This window comes from Coffea eugenioides, chromosome 8, assembly GCF_003713205.1.
Source record: "Coffea eugenioides isolate CCC68of chromosome 8, Ceug_1.0, whole genome shotgun sequence".
Lineage (NCBI taxonomy): Eukaryota > Viridiplantae > Streptophyta > Magnoliopsida > Gentianales > Rubiaceae > Coffea > Coffea eugenioides.
In genome coordinates, this window is record NC_040042.1 from 47,131,432 (window position 1) to 47,147,946 (window position 16,515).

The 16,515-nt window shown below is 35.6% G+C and overlaps 1 protein-coding gene across 2 annotated transcripts; it reads right to left on the minus strand.

The window, feature by feature from the left end:
• Positions 1–165: 165 nt before the first annotated feature.
• On the minus strand, positions 166–11,376 carry LOC113779753 (serine/threonine-protein kinase 3-like). Of its 2 annotated transcripts, XM_027325460.1 has the most exons (22): positions 10,800–11,376; positions 8,423–8,677; positions 7,949–8,073; positions 7,802–7,846; positions 7,264–7,345; positions 7,091–7,159; positions 6,669–6,839; positions 6,522–6,587; positions 4,789–4,857; positions 4,630–4,701; positions 4,409–4,473; positions 3,835–4,113; positions 2,759–2,892; positions 2,569–2,663; positions 2,462–2,500; positions 2,320–2,379; positions 2,012–2,113; positions 1,787–1,838; positions 1,648–1,703; positions 1,258–1,322; positions 1,103–1,154; positions 166–832 (listed from the first exon to the last, which is right to left on the minus strand). In XM_027325460.1, exons 1-22 carry the CDS (start codon positions 10,965–10,967, stop codon positions 776–778), a joined length of 2,178 nt encoding a protein of 725 aa, XP_027181261.1. In that variant the 5' UTR covers positions 10,968–11,376; the 3' UTR covers positions 166–775. The 2 variants fall into 2 exon arrangements, with proteins under 2 accessions (XP_027181261.1, XP_027181264.1); XM_027325463.1 differs by lacking the exon at positions 2,462–2,500.
• Positions 11,377–16,515: the final 5,139 nt, after the last annotated feature.

Consider the following 16,515-nt stretch of genomic DNA (forward strand, 5'->3'; position numbering starts at 1 on the left):
AAATTAGTTTTCTTGTAACAAATTAGCCCAATTCAAAAAAAAAAAAAAAACAATACAAAAATGATTTCAATGGCATGAAGAATATTTCAGACAAAAAAATGCCCCTCAATTTGACTTAGAATCAAAAAGAAATATTAGTTAAAAATAAACTAAATATGAAATGCGTTTGACCAAATCAAACTTTGTTTATTGCAATAATATCATCCTTAACGCCTGCTGGCGGCCTACAATATGTTACAGGAAGAGATAAGGAACAACCACAGAGAACCTATGGGTGAATAAAAGGAGAGAGGGGAAGGGGGGGAGGATGGTTAACATTGAGATGGCGGTCAATATACAAATTACAAACTCAAGCACAGAGATAATCTATTTAACAGAATTACAGTTTTGCGCGTTTCAGAGAGAGATGTAAAATCTACAAAATGCACACAGCATACTCCCCCTTAGTTTTGCTTTTCTTTTCCTCACTTTGACTGGTTCAAGAAATTTACGCCGAATTGAATATGCATTCGGACCTTCCGCACAAATGAAAGAAGAAATAATATATCCTTAAGAAGCCTACTATTTACTTGTTTGTCATTTGGAAAGCTGGAATCTTCTGTCAAAAATGTAATGTATCTCGAGCAAGACTCCAGAAACATTTATAGTAGCTGTCCTTTCTCCCTAGGCCCCACATACACAGCAACTTCTCAAGGTCAATTGACCGGATGAAACTCTCAACTGACTTTACATGGCGTTAATTTACACTTGTACAGATTCATTTACTTGTCAAGAATCAACTTCTCCTGTCCCCATCCTCCTGGCCAGACACCATGTTTATCCGCTGTTGCAACTGTCAGCAACATGCAAATAATCAACACACACAACACTACAAAGATTCTGCTCAGTTTTCTGGCTCTAAAACTGTCTATAGGAAAGGTGAGTGGAATATGCCCAATAGTTAAAGCCATTGCAATGTGCTTTGCTTCAATTGAGGATGCATGAATAAGTTTCACCTTCAGGATTACGAAACGTTACCTACCTAATATCTAAATATGAATCCATCCTATTTGAACCAAGAACAGATACAGAAATGCAACTGAAAAGATGCAAGAAAACTCACTTGAATGTACTTCGATTTTTCTGCCGTTAATTCATCAGTCAAGTCATTCATCCTGCAAATGAGTGAGAGACCAAGAGAGACGGAGATGAGCTTTGACAGAGAGCAAACTAAACAAACTCATGGAGAAAAATAGAAGTCGAAGGAAAGAGAGTTACCTAGCTTGAAGCTCACAGATTTTTGTAAGAAGTAAGCGTTCCCTTTCAGTAACAGCACCATCAACCTGTCAATTACTGAATTAGTTTGTCATACTAATCACACACCCTATAATAGCAAATGAAACGCAATTTGGTAGTGGATATTCTTCACCCAATTAACTGGTTAAAGAACCATATGAAACATCCTCATCAATATCTTTTTATTTCAATGCCACAGATGAATTCACAAACACTGCCTCATAAGTTAACTTGGCAAGTTTTTATTTCCCTTCTTCATGTGAAAAGTATGTGATATGGTTTCTTGGCCTGCAAAGGGTAGGTGAGGGTTGGCTAGGGCTGGGGATGGTAAAACGCTACAGCAAGGTACTGGAGGAACTATATGTCACTCACATTTCCATTATTCTCCGGATTGCAAGGCACTGGAGGCAACTTCCCATTTTGAGAAGCTGTAGAACATTAAGAGAATTTTATTAAACAACAAGCCATTTGCAAAATCAACTACATCGTAATGCTGCAATATCCTGCTCACCATCTGCTGCCTCAGCTGATTGCAAGCTATTGAGCAAGTTCATAATAAGATCCTGAGATTATATAACAAAAACACACATAATTGAAAACGGAAAGAAAGTATCCACTAGCAACAATATGCTTTAACCATAATGTAGAAAAGCAGCTTGGCATTACACCAACACCAAAAGTACTACTAACAAAAATAAACAAAAATGTCATAAACAAACCGAAGGAAAATTTTCACCTGTTGAATTGATGTTTGCTGAAAAAGGTTTTGGAGGTGAGGCATCAAAATTGAAGCTGGCATACTGCTGTTGCCAATTTCTTTTGGCAAGTGATTAGTAGGCTGTGAAACAAATCAAACAAGCGTCATCATCTGAGAACTTAATGTAACAACAGAAAAGTCCTCATTTGAAGTACATAAAAGAAAGAATTGTTCATGACTGTTGACGCTACAAATTCAACCAGATTATAGACTAGTCTGGGATCTTTCTGCTTATTTCCCAAAACAGTTTAAATTAATAAAATGAAAATAAAATACACTTTACCCACCAGTTGCTTAGATTCAAATATCCAGTCTCCAACGCTAGCGGACTTCCTCAAAGATGACCCCTGAAACAACATCAGTATCTTCATGAGAAAACCTATAATCAGCTTCTGCAGGAACATCAAGAAACAATTGTTGACCACTTACCTGAGAAGATCGTCGAGGAACTGTACATAATGGAATATCCTATCGTACACGATTAAGTTAGCAATGGTCACTCTATTAAACAAATTGTAGGAGAAACATGGGTTTACCTTTACAAGATCAACATTTTCAGATGTTACTGAAAACCGTCCTTTTATTTGCACCAGATTGGTCTTTGATTTGTCATCCAAAGATTCTCTAAACCCTAGAAATCAGAAAAATAGATGATAAGAAAATTTCCAACATCAATTTCATGTCAACAGCAATCACTTGCATCAACAACAGTAAGTAAATCCTTACCGCCCGAGGATTTAATTGGAGCTGATAAACTGTTTGCTGAAGCACGATTTGGAAGATTTAAAGGGCCACTGAAGCTAGGTGCTCTTCGTACTTGCTGAGCTTTCTCGACTGGCTGCTGGGTTTCATTCTCAGACCTGGTAAAGAACCACAAAAGAATTAAAAGACAGAATCATGGTACCAGTATAACATAAAGCCAAAGTAGGCTAACTCAATCTTCAGCATAAAGCAAAAACTGCTGTTGCTCAAAACCTGGATCACTCTTTTCTCTCTTTCTTTTTCCTTTTCTTTTTTGGTTTAAATTTTTTCTGGGAATAGTTGAGGACTTGAAACAGCAAAAAATGAAAACAAGTTTAAAGAAATCGTTGGTCATCATCGTAACTATTAATATGAAGATTCTGAAATGACATTGTAGTACAAGATGAAGATACATTGACTTTTTGTTAATATTTTGGATGAATTTCCTTTTCTGGCCATTACCACTTTTTTTTTTTTGGCCATTAGGTACTGCTTCTTTTGTTCTGAATGACCCTACAACCATAATCCTAGGGATACAAAGATGATACATCTCACATCTCACAAACTATTAAGCTCTGTTTGAAATCTACAATGCTCATATTATTGACATTTTAGCAATGTTAAGTGTTCCGTTCATAGAATTAAATTCTTTTTTATAAGAGTTGTCTGTAATTCTTCGATTCCTTATGGTTGATTTTCTAGTAATGGTTTCCGGAATCCCATAAAAATTATTACATGGATCAAATCGATTCTCTTGATATTTCTTGATGCTTTGACATGAACATAGTCATGGTCTATCTGTTAATATTTGCTAATTATTGCAGTTCTGAAAATTAACACTTGCCAATTATTTAAAGTTACATAACCTAGATTAGAAGGGTGAAACAAAACCAAAAGTAAAGAAAAAAGAAAAGACAAAGGACACAAGGAAAAACGTAATTCCCTTATCACCTGCTTTTGGAAAATTTAATTATATTGAAACAGTTTTAACATCTTACTCTTCTCCAATATCAGATCAGTGTAAACAGAGAAGATAAAGCAACGAGAGAATAGTCATACACCTTTCTGAAGTTCGTGCTCTTTCAGGAATAGATTGACCAACAACCATTCCAGGCATGAGTGGCCCACTCTGAGTTTGACGACCTTTCACTGTTTGAGGTCTAGACTTGGCAAGCAAAGAATCCTTTTCTGAGATAGGTGGTGGCAGCTCAGTTTTTGATCCATTCTTCCTCAATGAAGACTTCCCTTGACTGTCAGATTCCATAGTATCACTTTCTGAGATTTTTACTCCCCCAACTTGGCCCTTGTCTTGTAGTCCTTCATCACCATTTATGTGTTCGCTGCAAAAGCACAAAAACTTCATTTAGGACCATTGGTGAAAGATGCACTAATTGCACATGATGAAGAAAACAAATCACCACCTCCACTTTCCTTGCCCGAGGCACGGAATTGCAAGGATATTTATGTTCCTTTTCTAACTAAATCACAAGTTGCTGTTTTTCAGTATAATGGGGACTATCAGAATTAAAGCCCCAAAATTTTGCAATATAGAAGTTATCACAGGACTAAACATGACTAATTGCAAAAACTGGAATGCAACTGCATATGTGCAGAAGATTACATATCACCAAATACCTGATAATAAGATCTGTGGAAACAGAGCTCCCCAAATCAGCTTTAGAACCATATGCGTCCTGCCACTGTCAAGGAAGCACTAAATAATCTTAATTCACATTTAGGTGAAAATTCCTCCAAAAGAATATAGATATATGGTAAGCAAAATGTGAAATTAAGTGGCATCCAATCAGATAGCGAGACACTATTTGAGAGATATAATTAGTTAAAATATGACTCACCCTTTTTTTCATATGGACTTTCCCACTTCCATGTTCTTCTTTAATTTCTTGTATTTCATCCTCATCTTGCACCTACCATGTGTCAGAGAAAAAGCCCAGATCAACATTTTAAGAAACTTTACAAGTTAAACTTTCAGAAAAACTCAACTATGTACATACCAGTGATGCTTGGAACTTTAAATCCTCAATATCGAAGTTCCAGGCACTAACACCTCTCTGATACTGACTCTGAAAAGTATAAGCAAGAGGTTAGCACCACTTCCGGGGAAAAGAGATAACTAAAATATCATAGTAGGAAACTTGACCAGAGCATGAAAATAAGATTCAGAAAGTTTATAAAATACTGCCATAGCATTGCACTCAGAAAGCAACTTTCAGCAAAGAATTGAGACACTCTGAGTGCTTAGCACTAGAAGACATAAGCATGACAAAACAGCAGCCCTCATGCCCTAATGATGGACATATAAGCAACACGAAAGAAATAATACACATTTCTTTTCAAACAACCTTTTCAAATAGATTTCTCCCTCCGTCCCGAAAAGTGTCAAACTTTTCGGGACTTGGCTTTTTGTCAATAGTATCCACACATGCAGGGAACAAGTTGTGAAGCCCCGCTGCCACTATGCATTTATAACTTCCAAGCAAGAAGCTTTGATGTGCCTTTCACGACTATGGATTTCAAAGTTCTAGTACTATAAGTGAAGATCACGCATGGGTTAGGAAGTTGACAAAATTTGTGAGTCATATTTCTTAGGCCACCCACAAGATGAGTTTTAATCACATGTTTAGGGTGGTCCACTGAGTGTGTAAAGAGAAAAACAAAAGAAACTACTTTGCTATATTTGGAAAGCGGCAAAAATTTGGGGACAAACCAAAAAGGAAAGTATGACACTTTCAATGGGAGGGAGGGAGTATTTTTTATGTAACGAAATGGAAGATTCCATCTGTTATAATGGAAAATAATAGGTACAAAACTTTCTACAATGCAGAAAAGTTCCTTTGTTTCAGCAGCTTTTTTAACTATGAATTTCAAACTGTCGTGATCCCATTTATATTCAGATAAACATATGAGCAAATTAAATCCTATCATATGCCAGAAAGTGCAGTAGACTGCTCCAAACCCTTTTCTTCCTAAAGATCTCAACACAAGCCCAACAAGTGCACCAAACCAGGCAGATGATAGAAGATGCTCAATACATGTTAAGTGAGTGCACACCTACACTCAATAGGCAATAAGTGAGTGAATGCATGCTAAGTGGAGGTAATGACAGAATCTTAGACTAATTAAGATAAGTGACAGCAAAACCTACAAGCACAGGAGCTCCTTGGTCATAAATTTAATAAGTGATTACATGTTAATTATTCATACTTCTCTTCCATTTGATGTTCTAACCACTCTCATAGATACACTGACTGCCATGATCTCTCAGGCATAGAATGGTGGAAAAAAATCACATTTGCCAATTGCCCATGCATACCCTTGTTTGGTTGCGTATAAGAAATCAACTACAAAGAAGATGGGGCCATATCCAAATCACTAAAATAATAAGCTTGTACACATTTTTTATATTAACTGAAATTTAACTAATCAGTATTCATATGATTGATAGAACATTTATAAGTATCAGAAGTGCAAAACGGTTGAAGAAAACAAGAGGTTTATATTTTGAGAAGGGATCATTAAAGAAGGGACTTTTTTTTCCTGGAAACAACTGTAACAATGAGAATGAATGTACTAAATCTGCATGTTTTTGCTGAAAAAGTCCCAGATGATAGCTACAAAATACAATCGAACTAATATCTAAACTAAGATTGAGCACAAAATTAATGTACATTCAGAAAGTTGCAAATAAAAGATCAAACAGCCAATAAATTCGTCTGATGTCTCAGACCTGTGACAATGCTTCCTGTTCAGCTGAAGGCATTTTCTTCAAAGCTAGTTGTGCAGCATCCTTAAGCTGCAATTTTTTAGTAGGTAAACCATTAGAAAATAAAATGATAGTTAGCAGTTCCATAATAGTACCATTAAAATGACAAACCTGAAGTGCCTTGACACGATTCCACAACGAAGGTAAGTCAGCAAAGAGTTTTTTCACAGAAAGCTCTGGAGGCTTTGCATTCTTGAAAAAGGAATGTTTCAACAGTTTCTCTGCAGTTGGCCTCTTTGTTTGGTCTTTCACCAAGCACATTGCAACCATTTCTTTAAAAGACTGTTCGAAATTGAGGAAATGCTTTAGCAATGAAACCATAAGAATGAGGAAATGCAGAAGTAGAAACAAACAGATAGAATATGGATCCAACTTGGTGTCCTAGAGAAATTTTATATCTAAGTAGAAACAAACTGATTGAAGAGGAAATGCAGAAGTAGAAACAAACAGATAGAATATGGATCCAACTTGGTGTCCTAGAAAATGTTTATATCTAAGTACAGTAGCCAACTATTAAAAGAAAAAGGACATGCCTTGGAGAACTTTTTATCACGGTCATAATCAAGTCCAGGAGGCGCATTTTGTATGGTCATCAAAAGAACCTACCACAATGAGGAAGTTCCATTAAGTGCACAAATACAGTTCAAGAACATGTTGCATCAAGTTCGTTATTGTTATCTGGTGTTGTTGCATATAAAGTCCATACCTTCATTGGGGGATATTTTGAGAATGGTGCATGACCATGAGCCAACTCCAGTGCGGTGATTCCAAATGACCAGATATCAGCTCTAATACAAAGAAAAATCACTGTTTCTTTCAGAAAACTATGAAACCAAATTATGCAGAAAGGCCATTTTAGTGCTTCTGGAATTCATTAGACACAATAATGATTTAATTTCTCTTCTTTCTTTCAGGCTTTCCCTTACCCTCTAATTTGGTGCCCATGACAAGCTCTAGGTTGAAAACTTAAAAAGAAGGTATGCTAACAACCTTCTATTTCAACTAAAATATATTAGTCACCCTCCTTCCCACCTAAGTGGAGAACATTGGAGCATTCTATAAGCAACGACCATTCCCAGGGACTGATTGCCATACACTCAGATTTTCCTTTGCCACTGACTGTAAGCTCTTGTAAAACAAGTGCAATTAATATAATAAAAAGCTTAGCCATGCTTGTTTAACATATAAAAACAGGTAAAAAAAATTTTACAATTAAAATTCTACAGAAATACCAGGTTACTCACTTGAAGTCATAACCACTTTGTGGCTGCAACACCTCTGGTGCCATCCTGTGAAGAAACACAGCAAAGAGCTTAATATTACAAGAAAATAAAGATAATTTCATGGCTGTTAATATGAAAGGTTAAAAGGAAAGGGCTGCTAATAAATACCAGCATGGAGTTCCCACAAAGGTATTTCTTGATCTCTGTCTGTCACCTTTGTCAAACATGCAAGCTGACACACCAAAGTCAGCAAGCTTTACCTCCCCATTACTATCAAGTAATATATTTCCTGCCTGCAGTGGAACCATTAAGGTGACCAAAACCAAAATACTCATACAGCCATGGCCAAAAGGCCAAAGAAGAGGCCATGTCCACCCCCATATTTTGATTTTCTGCCAATTGAATTAGCTAAACCTATTGCATAAAAGCCATAGGAACCCAGTCGCCCTCTCTCTCTCTCCAAACTTTGTCAAGTGCAGGTAAAAATGATAAACATAACAAAAATCATTGAAAAAATTCAACACCCCCCCCCCCCCCCCAAAAAAAAATCCTTCTCAATGAAAAACAATTAAAATGAAAATTCTAAACAGCCATGACAGCAAGCGTAAAATCAATAGAATGTGAATTTCAGATTTAATTAACCTTAACGTCACGATGGATGTGGCCATGTCGATGAAGGTACTCCAGAGCCTTAAGAGTTTCTTTTAATATTGATCCAATAGCTGACTCTTCAAATCCCTCAGGATATGCTATCTTCATGAGGTGTAGACAAGATCCCTCTGCCATGAATGGCATGATCACCCAAAGGTAGCTATCGACAACAAACGAACAATACGCTCCTATTACATTTGGGTGATCTATCAAACTCATCGTTTGAGCTTCTCTTCGGATGTCATCCTGTGAAAAAAATTAAAAAATGAAAACCCACGTACACATCATTGTAGAAATACTCAAAAAGACCACATTTAATTGAATTTCTGTGGAAGGAACTAGAGCATTTTTCTGTAAAAAAATTATCTTTTTGAACATGACACGAATAGGATTCAAAATAAAAAATGAGCTTTTAGGCATACTAACGTCTTTAGCAAACTGATGCTTAACTATGCTACTGCAAAAAAAAATTCACATTCAGATACTTTTAAGTGAATGAATGAAGCATGGAAGGAAACAAGAAAGAGCATGCATTTATCAAATAAAGTAAGAAATAATGATATGTAACTTTAACCATCTATTTATATAGAAAGAATTAAAACGCATGAAAAGTACGAAAATTTAAGGGCAAGCACATCACTACCTTTCTAGAGTATCCATTGTATAAATATTTTCAATACATCATATAACTGCTTTACATTAAATAAATAAAAAAAAGAATGAATGGAAACAGACAAAATTAAATCATCTTCAGCTATCAAATTTCTTTAACTACTCATTTGAGCATTCACATTGGTCATATGATATCAAATAACTGCAGATAGCTGCCTGAAGAGATGAGCGCTGACAATAGTTGTAGAGGGCTAGGACGCAATCATCTACGGATCATAGGTGCACTGGAAGTGAAAGAATCTGAGCTAAAATCATTTGCAATTAGAAGTAGCATTCCCTTAGACCTGCTGCTGAAGCATCAAAGGCGCGTCTTTTGTATTTTCTAGTACCCCACTATGATGCAAGCACACAGCTCAACAACTTTTGCTTTATCTACGAAAGTACAAAAGCAATTGCCAACACACATACAACATTGAAGAGCTTTTACTATACAGGGGATTGATGACACAAGTGAACCACATAAAGAGGAACTACCCCAGTCTTGGGGGAACTTTCTAGACCAAATGAGGCGTCAGATGAAGGATTTGACGAAAAAAGAACTAAAGAGACAAGGGAATATTTCACAGAGGCTTTCGACCCCATTGTTTAGACATCGACAAACCAAGAGATCCTGTCTCTCACGAGAAGCCGTAAACAAATCTACCGTTTCAGACGTACCCAAGGGCTTGGGTTGCCGAAGGAGCCGCTTCTTATACTATAACTGTAGCTGAGCCCTTAACAAGGGAAGGGGGACAGCCTTTAGTAATGGGAGAATGGCAACTGGCAAAGTGAGTTAGTTGTTTGATTCCAGGTTCCAGGTTAGGATACATACAAAGAAGATGAGCTCTCCTAGGTTTTCCTATAAAAAAAAAGATAGGAAGCCCCCACACGACAAGTAAAGGTAACTGGGAATTCCTACGTTGGCATTAAATATCATCGAGTGAACCAAAAAAAAAACTAAGTGAATACTGTAGAAGAGTAATTACCTAAAACGAATAACTGGGAGAAAAAAAAATGAATTTTTATAACTATTTCGTCTCTCCATTTATTCAAAAGGCTAGCAAATAGATAACTTTATATACGGCATTTAGAGATCACAATAACTTGTTTCTAGCTTTAATCGTTATTAGTTAAAACACACACACATGCACGCGCACACACGTATGTGTATATATATATATATATATATAGAATCAGCACCCTGAAGGAGTTTTGACTTCCAAATGGCATACAAATTGAGTGCAACTCCCAGTGTTGCAACGGCAACAGCCTTTGGCACCGTGAGGTTTCAAATTCCTCTCCCTGAAGTAAAACTAAATCAACAATCCTCAGAAACCAACCACTCTACCAAATTAAATTAATCCAAAGCTAATTCCTACTAAAATCCTATAACAAAACTCAGCATTCAGTGTGCGAGAGAACACTTGGTTCGAGTCACGCCATTTTCAGGAAATATGTTCCGATATGCAATTTCTGAGACCATGCAATAGCACACAAGGAATCGCATCAAAACACAAAAATGAACAGGATAAATAAAAACCGAATTCACAATCGCAACCAAATCTAACGACTAAATAAAAACTGAATGAATTCAGCTTATACAACAACTAGAACCAAAGCAACCAGTACACAGATATCTGTAGAGACGATACAGGCACATACACATAGATTGAGTACGAAAGCAGAAAGGCAGGGAAAGAAATGGAGGTGAACGAACCAGATTGCTGTTGCAGCGATCGAGATCCAAGCACTTGACCGCCACAACTTCATTTAAGGGAAGATAGATCGCTCTGTAGACGGTGGCGCTGGCGCCGTAGCCGACCTCTTCAAGTAGCTTGTAATCATTAGGATTGACTGAATAGTTCTTGTGACCTCCGCCGCCCATTCCAGCCACGGAAAACCAAAAACCGCGGATCGCAAAACCACTTGGGAAGTAACAATGAGAATAAATTACAATCGAAAATCAATCAAGAAACCTGAATCATGATGGGATTAAAGTTGCAATATAAGAGAGATGTGGACTGAGCAGAGTAAAAATGTGCATTCAAGTTGAAGAAGAAGCAGCAGTAGGAGGAGGAAGACAGAAGATGATGATGCTGCTCAATTTTTTTTTCTCTTACAGTAATCCGAATAATTAGCGATATGTTTTAAGATTTCGTTTGTTTTTCACCTACTCTTCTTCTTTCATTCTTTTGGGTTGTTCACTTTTAGAGGATGTCCGTTGACTACCATGAGAATTGAGAATTGCTAATTGAGAGGGGAAGAGGTTTTAGGGAGAGAGAAGAGATGCGATGCGAGAGACCCAGAGAGAGAGAGAGAGAGAGAGAGAGAGAGAGAGTTGAAAAAAATAAAATAAAATGAGAGAAAGAGCAGTGCTGACGTGGTAGACTGTTACTCTCAAATGACACGTGGATGAGGAGAGATAAGGGCCTCCTCTGGACCCCATCTCCATGCCACGTGCGCTTCATCACTCCAGTATATACTCTTTTTCTCTCCCTAATAATTATTAGGGAAAATCGTTCAAAACGTCCCTCACATTTTGTAAAATAACTTTTTTCATCTCTCACTTTTAAAAATATATTTTTACATCCCTTACAAATTTACATTAATCAAATATGGTCCCTACTTAGGTTTCCGACTAGTTTTTGATCGGAATTCATCACGTGCCTTGCATGTGATCATATTTTAAAGACAAAATTGTCAAATCAAATTTTATATAATTCGATTCATAATCTCTCACATTTCATAAAATAAATTTTTTCGTCCCTTACATTTTACAAAATGACTTTTTTTATCTTTCACATTTTTCAAAATGAATTTTTCATCTTTTATTGATCATGTATGTGAATAATTTTTTTAAAATCCATGTATATATCTATTTGATTTCATCTGAATAGTACGAATAGCATGTGAAACCAAATAGAGATATATTACATACTATTCGTACTGCTCAAGTAAAATTAAATATATATATATACATGGGTTTAAACAAAATGTTAGTTTTTCACTTATATTCATTTTCTTTTACTTGAAATTTGAAAATAAAGAAGACATTTAATCCTAAATATTATCGAGTGTTTATATCGAATTAAATTTAGACAGAAAAAATAAGCAAAAAAAGTATGACAAAAAGAAATAAGTAATTGGCACTTTCAAATTTTAAAACAATCACAAGGTAAGCAATTCAACTGTTAGTCTTAAAAGTGTCGCGTAGAAATTTCATATTTAAACTAAAATTTGTCAGCACAATTATAGAATTCGAGTTAGGACTCATTAATTAGATGACATTATTATACAACTCAATAAATAAATTATTACCAAAAGAGAAAGGTCACAAATATTGAATAGGTTCAAATTGTGAAATCATATAAATATATACATGGGTTTCAAACAAAATCATTAGTTTTAAACTCCTATATATATTACATGTTATTCGTACTGTTCAGGTAAAATCAAATAGACATATACATGGGTTTATAGAAAAAAAGCTATTCGCACACATGATCAATGAGGGATAAAAAAATTTATTTTAAAAATATGAGGGATGGAAAATTTTATTTTTTGAAATGTGAAAAAAGAAACAATTCATTTTGCAAAATGTTAGGGACAAAAAAATTCATTTTGTGAAATGTGAGGGATTATAAATCAGATTATGCAAAAATTTGATTTGATAATTTTGCCCTTAAAAAATAATCACATGCAAGTCACATGGTGGATTCCGGCCAAAAACTAGTCGGAAACCTAGGTAAAGACCAAATTTGGTCAATGTGAATTTGTAAGGGACGTAAAATTACACTTTTAAAAATGAGGGACGAAAAAAGTCATCTTGTAAAATGTAAGGGATGTTTTAAACGATTTTCCCTAATTATTATGTGGATTCAATTTTGATCAACACGCTGCAACAAATCGCTTATCAACGCAATCCTCCGTCACACTGGCATAACATTGACAGTGAATGACCTTTTGTGAGCAAGTAATTCATCTTTACCAACTTTAGGTCTTAGTAGCAGTTACCCTGCTTATGGTAGTTATCCCACTTCGAGTGTTTGGGGGGGGGGGGGTTTTGGGTTAGTAACTCAAGTCTCCAGAAGAACCTCAATAGTTGCCGGCTTTTGTGATTTCTTAGGGGTTTAGGTTTGTAAAATGATCAAAAGTCATCCTGGCTTTGGTAAAAAAAAAAAATTCATCTTTACCAACCATCAACCTTGGGCTAGTGGCCACCACCAAGCCTTTAAGGCTTTAGTGGGGTGGCCAATTTGTCACAATTGTGGTTCTTAAAAAAAAAAAATCCAGACGAGTGCAAGCATTCGTCTGATCCGGTGGTGGTTCTGTCCCCATCGGTTTCTCATAGGATCAGTTGAGTCTCCCCGTAGTTAGAGTATGAGTAGGAGTAGGGATGACGATTGACAAAAAAAAAAAAAAAAGTAATTCATCTTTACCAACTTGTGTTGGCGGTTACTTTTTTTTTTCTCCAAAAAAAAAAAGGGAAAACAGAAAAAGGAATATACAGTTCATGGTGGGTTCATTTCCCTTTTACTTTTGGAAATAAAAAGGTTTGGTTGTAAAACTGAATCACGCCCAGGAAGACGGGACCTCCACCTTGTTCTGATCCTACCCGAGAGTACACTTGCATGCATATTGAAGAAGAAGAGTACGTGCTGAGTTAAAGATTTCACGGCACACACAAAGGATCAAACTTCAGCTTGATTATCGTTGCTGGAAATTTTGTTGTTGACGTTTGAAAATGTGACAAAGGAAATGATGAATAAATTATAAAAATGTCCACAAAAGAAAAAGAAAAATTTTTAAAAGGGATAATTTCATAAACCTCCCTTGAGATTTATGACAATTGCAGCCATTTTCATTGAAGTTTGAAAAATTACACTTACCTTTCTTTATATTATGAAAAAAAAACTGTAACAGTCTTGACAATTCCACGAATCCTAAATGAAAAGTGGGTGTAAAAGAAAAAGAAATCCGTATTTTGCAAATATTTTTTTATTCAATAGCTCTAACTTCATAAACGGACATTAAAAGTGGGGAGGTTTCTATAATTTTTTAAACCTTAAAGGATGAGGCTACAATCATTACAAACCTCAAAGGAGGTTTTAAAATTATCCCCTTACAAAAAAAAAAAAAAAGGGAATAAATTACAGCTATTGTTGACTTTAGGACATTACTTACAACCCTTATAAGTGATGATGATGCAGTTAGGGATGTACGCGAGTCGAGCTACTCGCGAGTAGCTCGGTCAACGGCTTGGTTCGAACTCGGGTTGACCGAGTTCGAGCCGAGTTTCGAGTAGCTTGATTGGCGTTCGAGTTGAGTTTCGAGTCTCAAATTTTTGGCTCGAAGCTTGTCGAGCCGGACTATTTAAATAATATATTTATAATTTAAATAATATATATGTATTATAATTATAAAATGACTATTATGGGTATAGGTTATACGGAATTTACAATATACTCTTCTTTATAATAAAATTTTATAAGGGTAAAAAAGTAATAACATAATTATAAAAATACCTAAAAAAAAAATGTCTAAAAAATGCCTCAGTTTTTTGGTCGAGTCGAATCAAAAAACTTGATTAGACTCGGCTTGATAAGGCTTGACTAAGGATCGAGTCTTATCGAGTCGAGTTTCGAACTTAGAGCGAGTACATCGAGTCAAGTTTCGAGTATCAATTTTTTTGACTCGATCGAGCTCGAGCCTAGGGATATATGAGTCGAGTCGAGCTCGAGTATAGCACTACTCGAGTTTGACTCGGCTCGATTACATCCCTCGATGCAGTTGAAGTGTTGAACTAGATTTGCATATAGACGTCGTGTCATTTTTGCATATTATAATTGATTTTATTTTTGTTTTCTCAACGTACGTACACGTAGACGTACACCTGTATATGTTTTCACAAATTGAAGCTGTTTTCTATGCTCTTAACCTTTTTTTTTTTTTTTCCAAATTATCTGCTTTGATGGGCTGACCTTAATTATGGGATTTCTATAGACCTTGCATTAAAGGGGAACTAAATAAAGCTAAGTGGAATTTGACAAAAAAAATAATAATAAGGGTCCGTTTGTTTCGGGTGAAAATGTTTTCCAGGAAAATATTTTCCTAATTTCCCGTGTTTGGTTGCACAAAAGTTACTGAAAACATTTTCCTATGTAAAATATTTTCACTCATCTTATGGAAAACAACTTCCCTTCCAAACTTACTGAAGTTGTTTTCCGAAATGCATCCATCCCGCATGTAGTATGTTCCAAATTTACTGAAAATATCTTGTAGTATGTTCTTTTTTTTTTTAGTGTAAACAGGAGGACTCGAACCCAAGACCTCTTCCTTACACTCCCTCCCCCGTACCACCCAACCCAACCCAACCCTCCCCCTAGTATATTCAAAATAAAAAAAACCTCACCCTACTCATCCTATGCTAGTAATTAATTATATATAATAGGGACATTCTTTTCTAGAGAAACTTTCAGCAGTGAGAGTGCAAGATATATGTCACAATAAGCATTGCATGTGATTGATATTTGACACTAAATGGCCAGCAATTTGTTTATTGTTTAAGGAGATATTTTTTATTCATATATACATTTCTCCAAGATTTTTTAAAGTTAAACAATGAGATAAATTTTCTTATTTTGCATGGGAAGAAGTATGTAGTTATAATGTGTAGAAAGTAAAGATAGAGATAAAAGTGAAAATATTTCAAAAGTTAAACAAACACCAGAAAAATGAAATAAGAAAATATTTTCAATAAGCTAACCAAACACCTGAAAATGATGAAAGGGAAATGATTTTCATGGAAAATTACTTCCACGGAAAATATTTTCCCAAGGAAAACATTTTACTTCCAACCAAACAGACCCTAAAGCTAAGTGGAAAACAGAATCCACCACAGCAGCAAGTAAAAAGATGAGAAAGCTGCGAATAGAATGAACGGTGAAGCGAGCCTTTCAATTTCACAAATATTGGGACGGGATTGAGGTCATGCATGAAGAATTCATAATTGTTGATTTCGGTCGGGGCTCAAGTTTAGGGCATAAGGTAAAGTTTTCACAGTAGTATAAATAAACTTGTTTGGTCAAAGGTCTGATGATATCCTCGGGAGGATCCGAAAAAAGAAAATGCCTTCATCATTTTAGGCGTGTTTAATAACAGTAACAAATCTTTAGAAACTTTTTTTTATTAAGGTTCAAAATTACAATTCAACCTCCTTTCTAACTCCTAAATTTACATTAACCTCCATTATCATTTTCTTAAGCTACTTGATTTCTTTTTTCTTCTCTATTTGTCGCTTGTCTTTGCATTACAGTGACCTCCTCACCCCCTGTTGTCACACGGTAATAATTGGGATTATATTGTTGATATTTTATGTGAGAAAGGTTGTCTAATATATATATATATATATTTTACTAAGTGTATAGGGACGT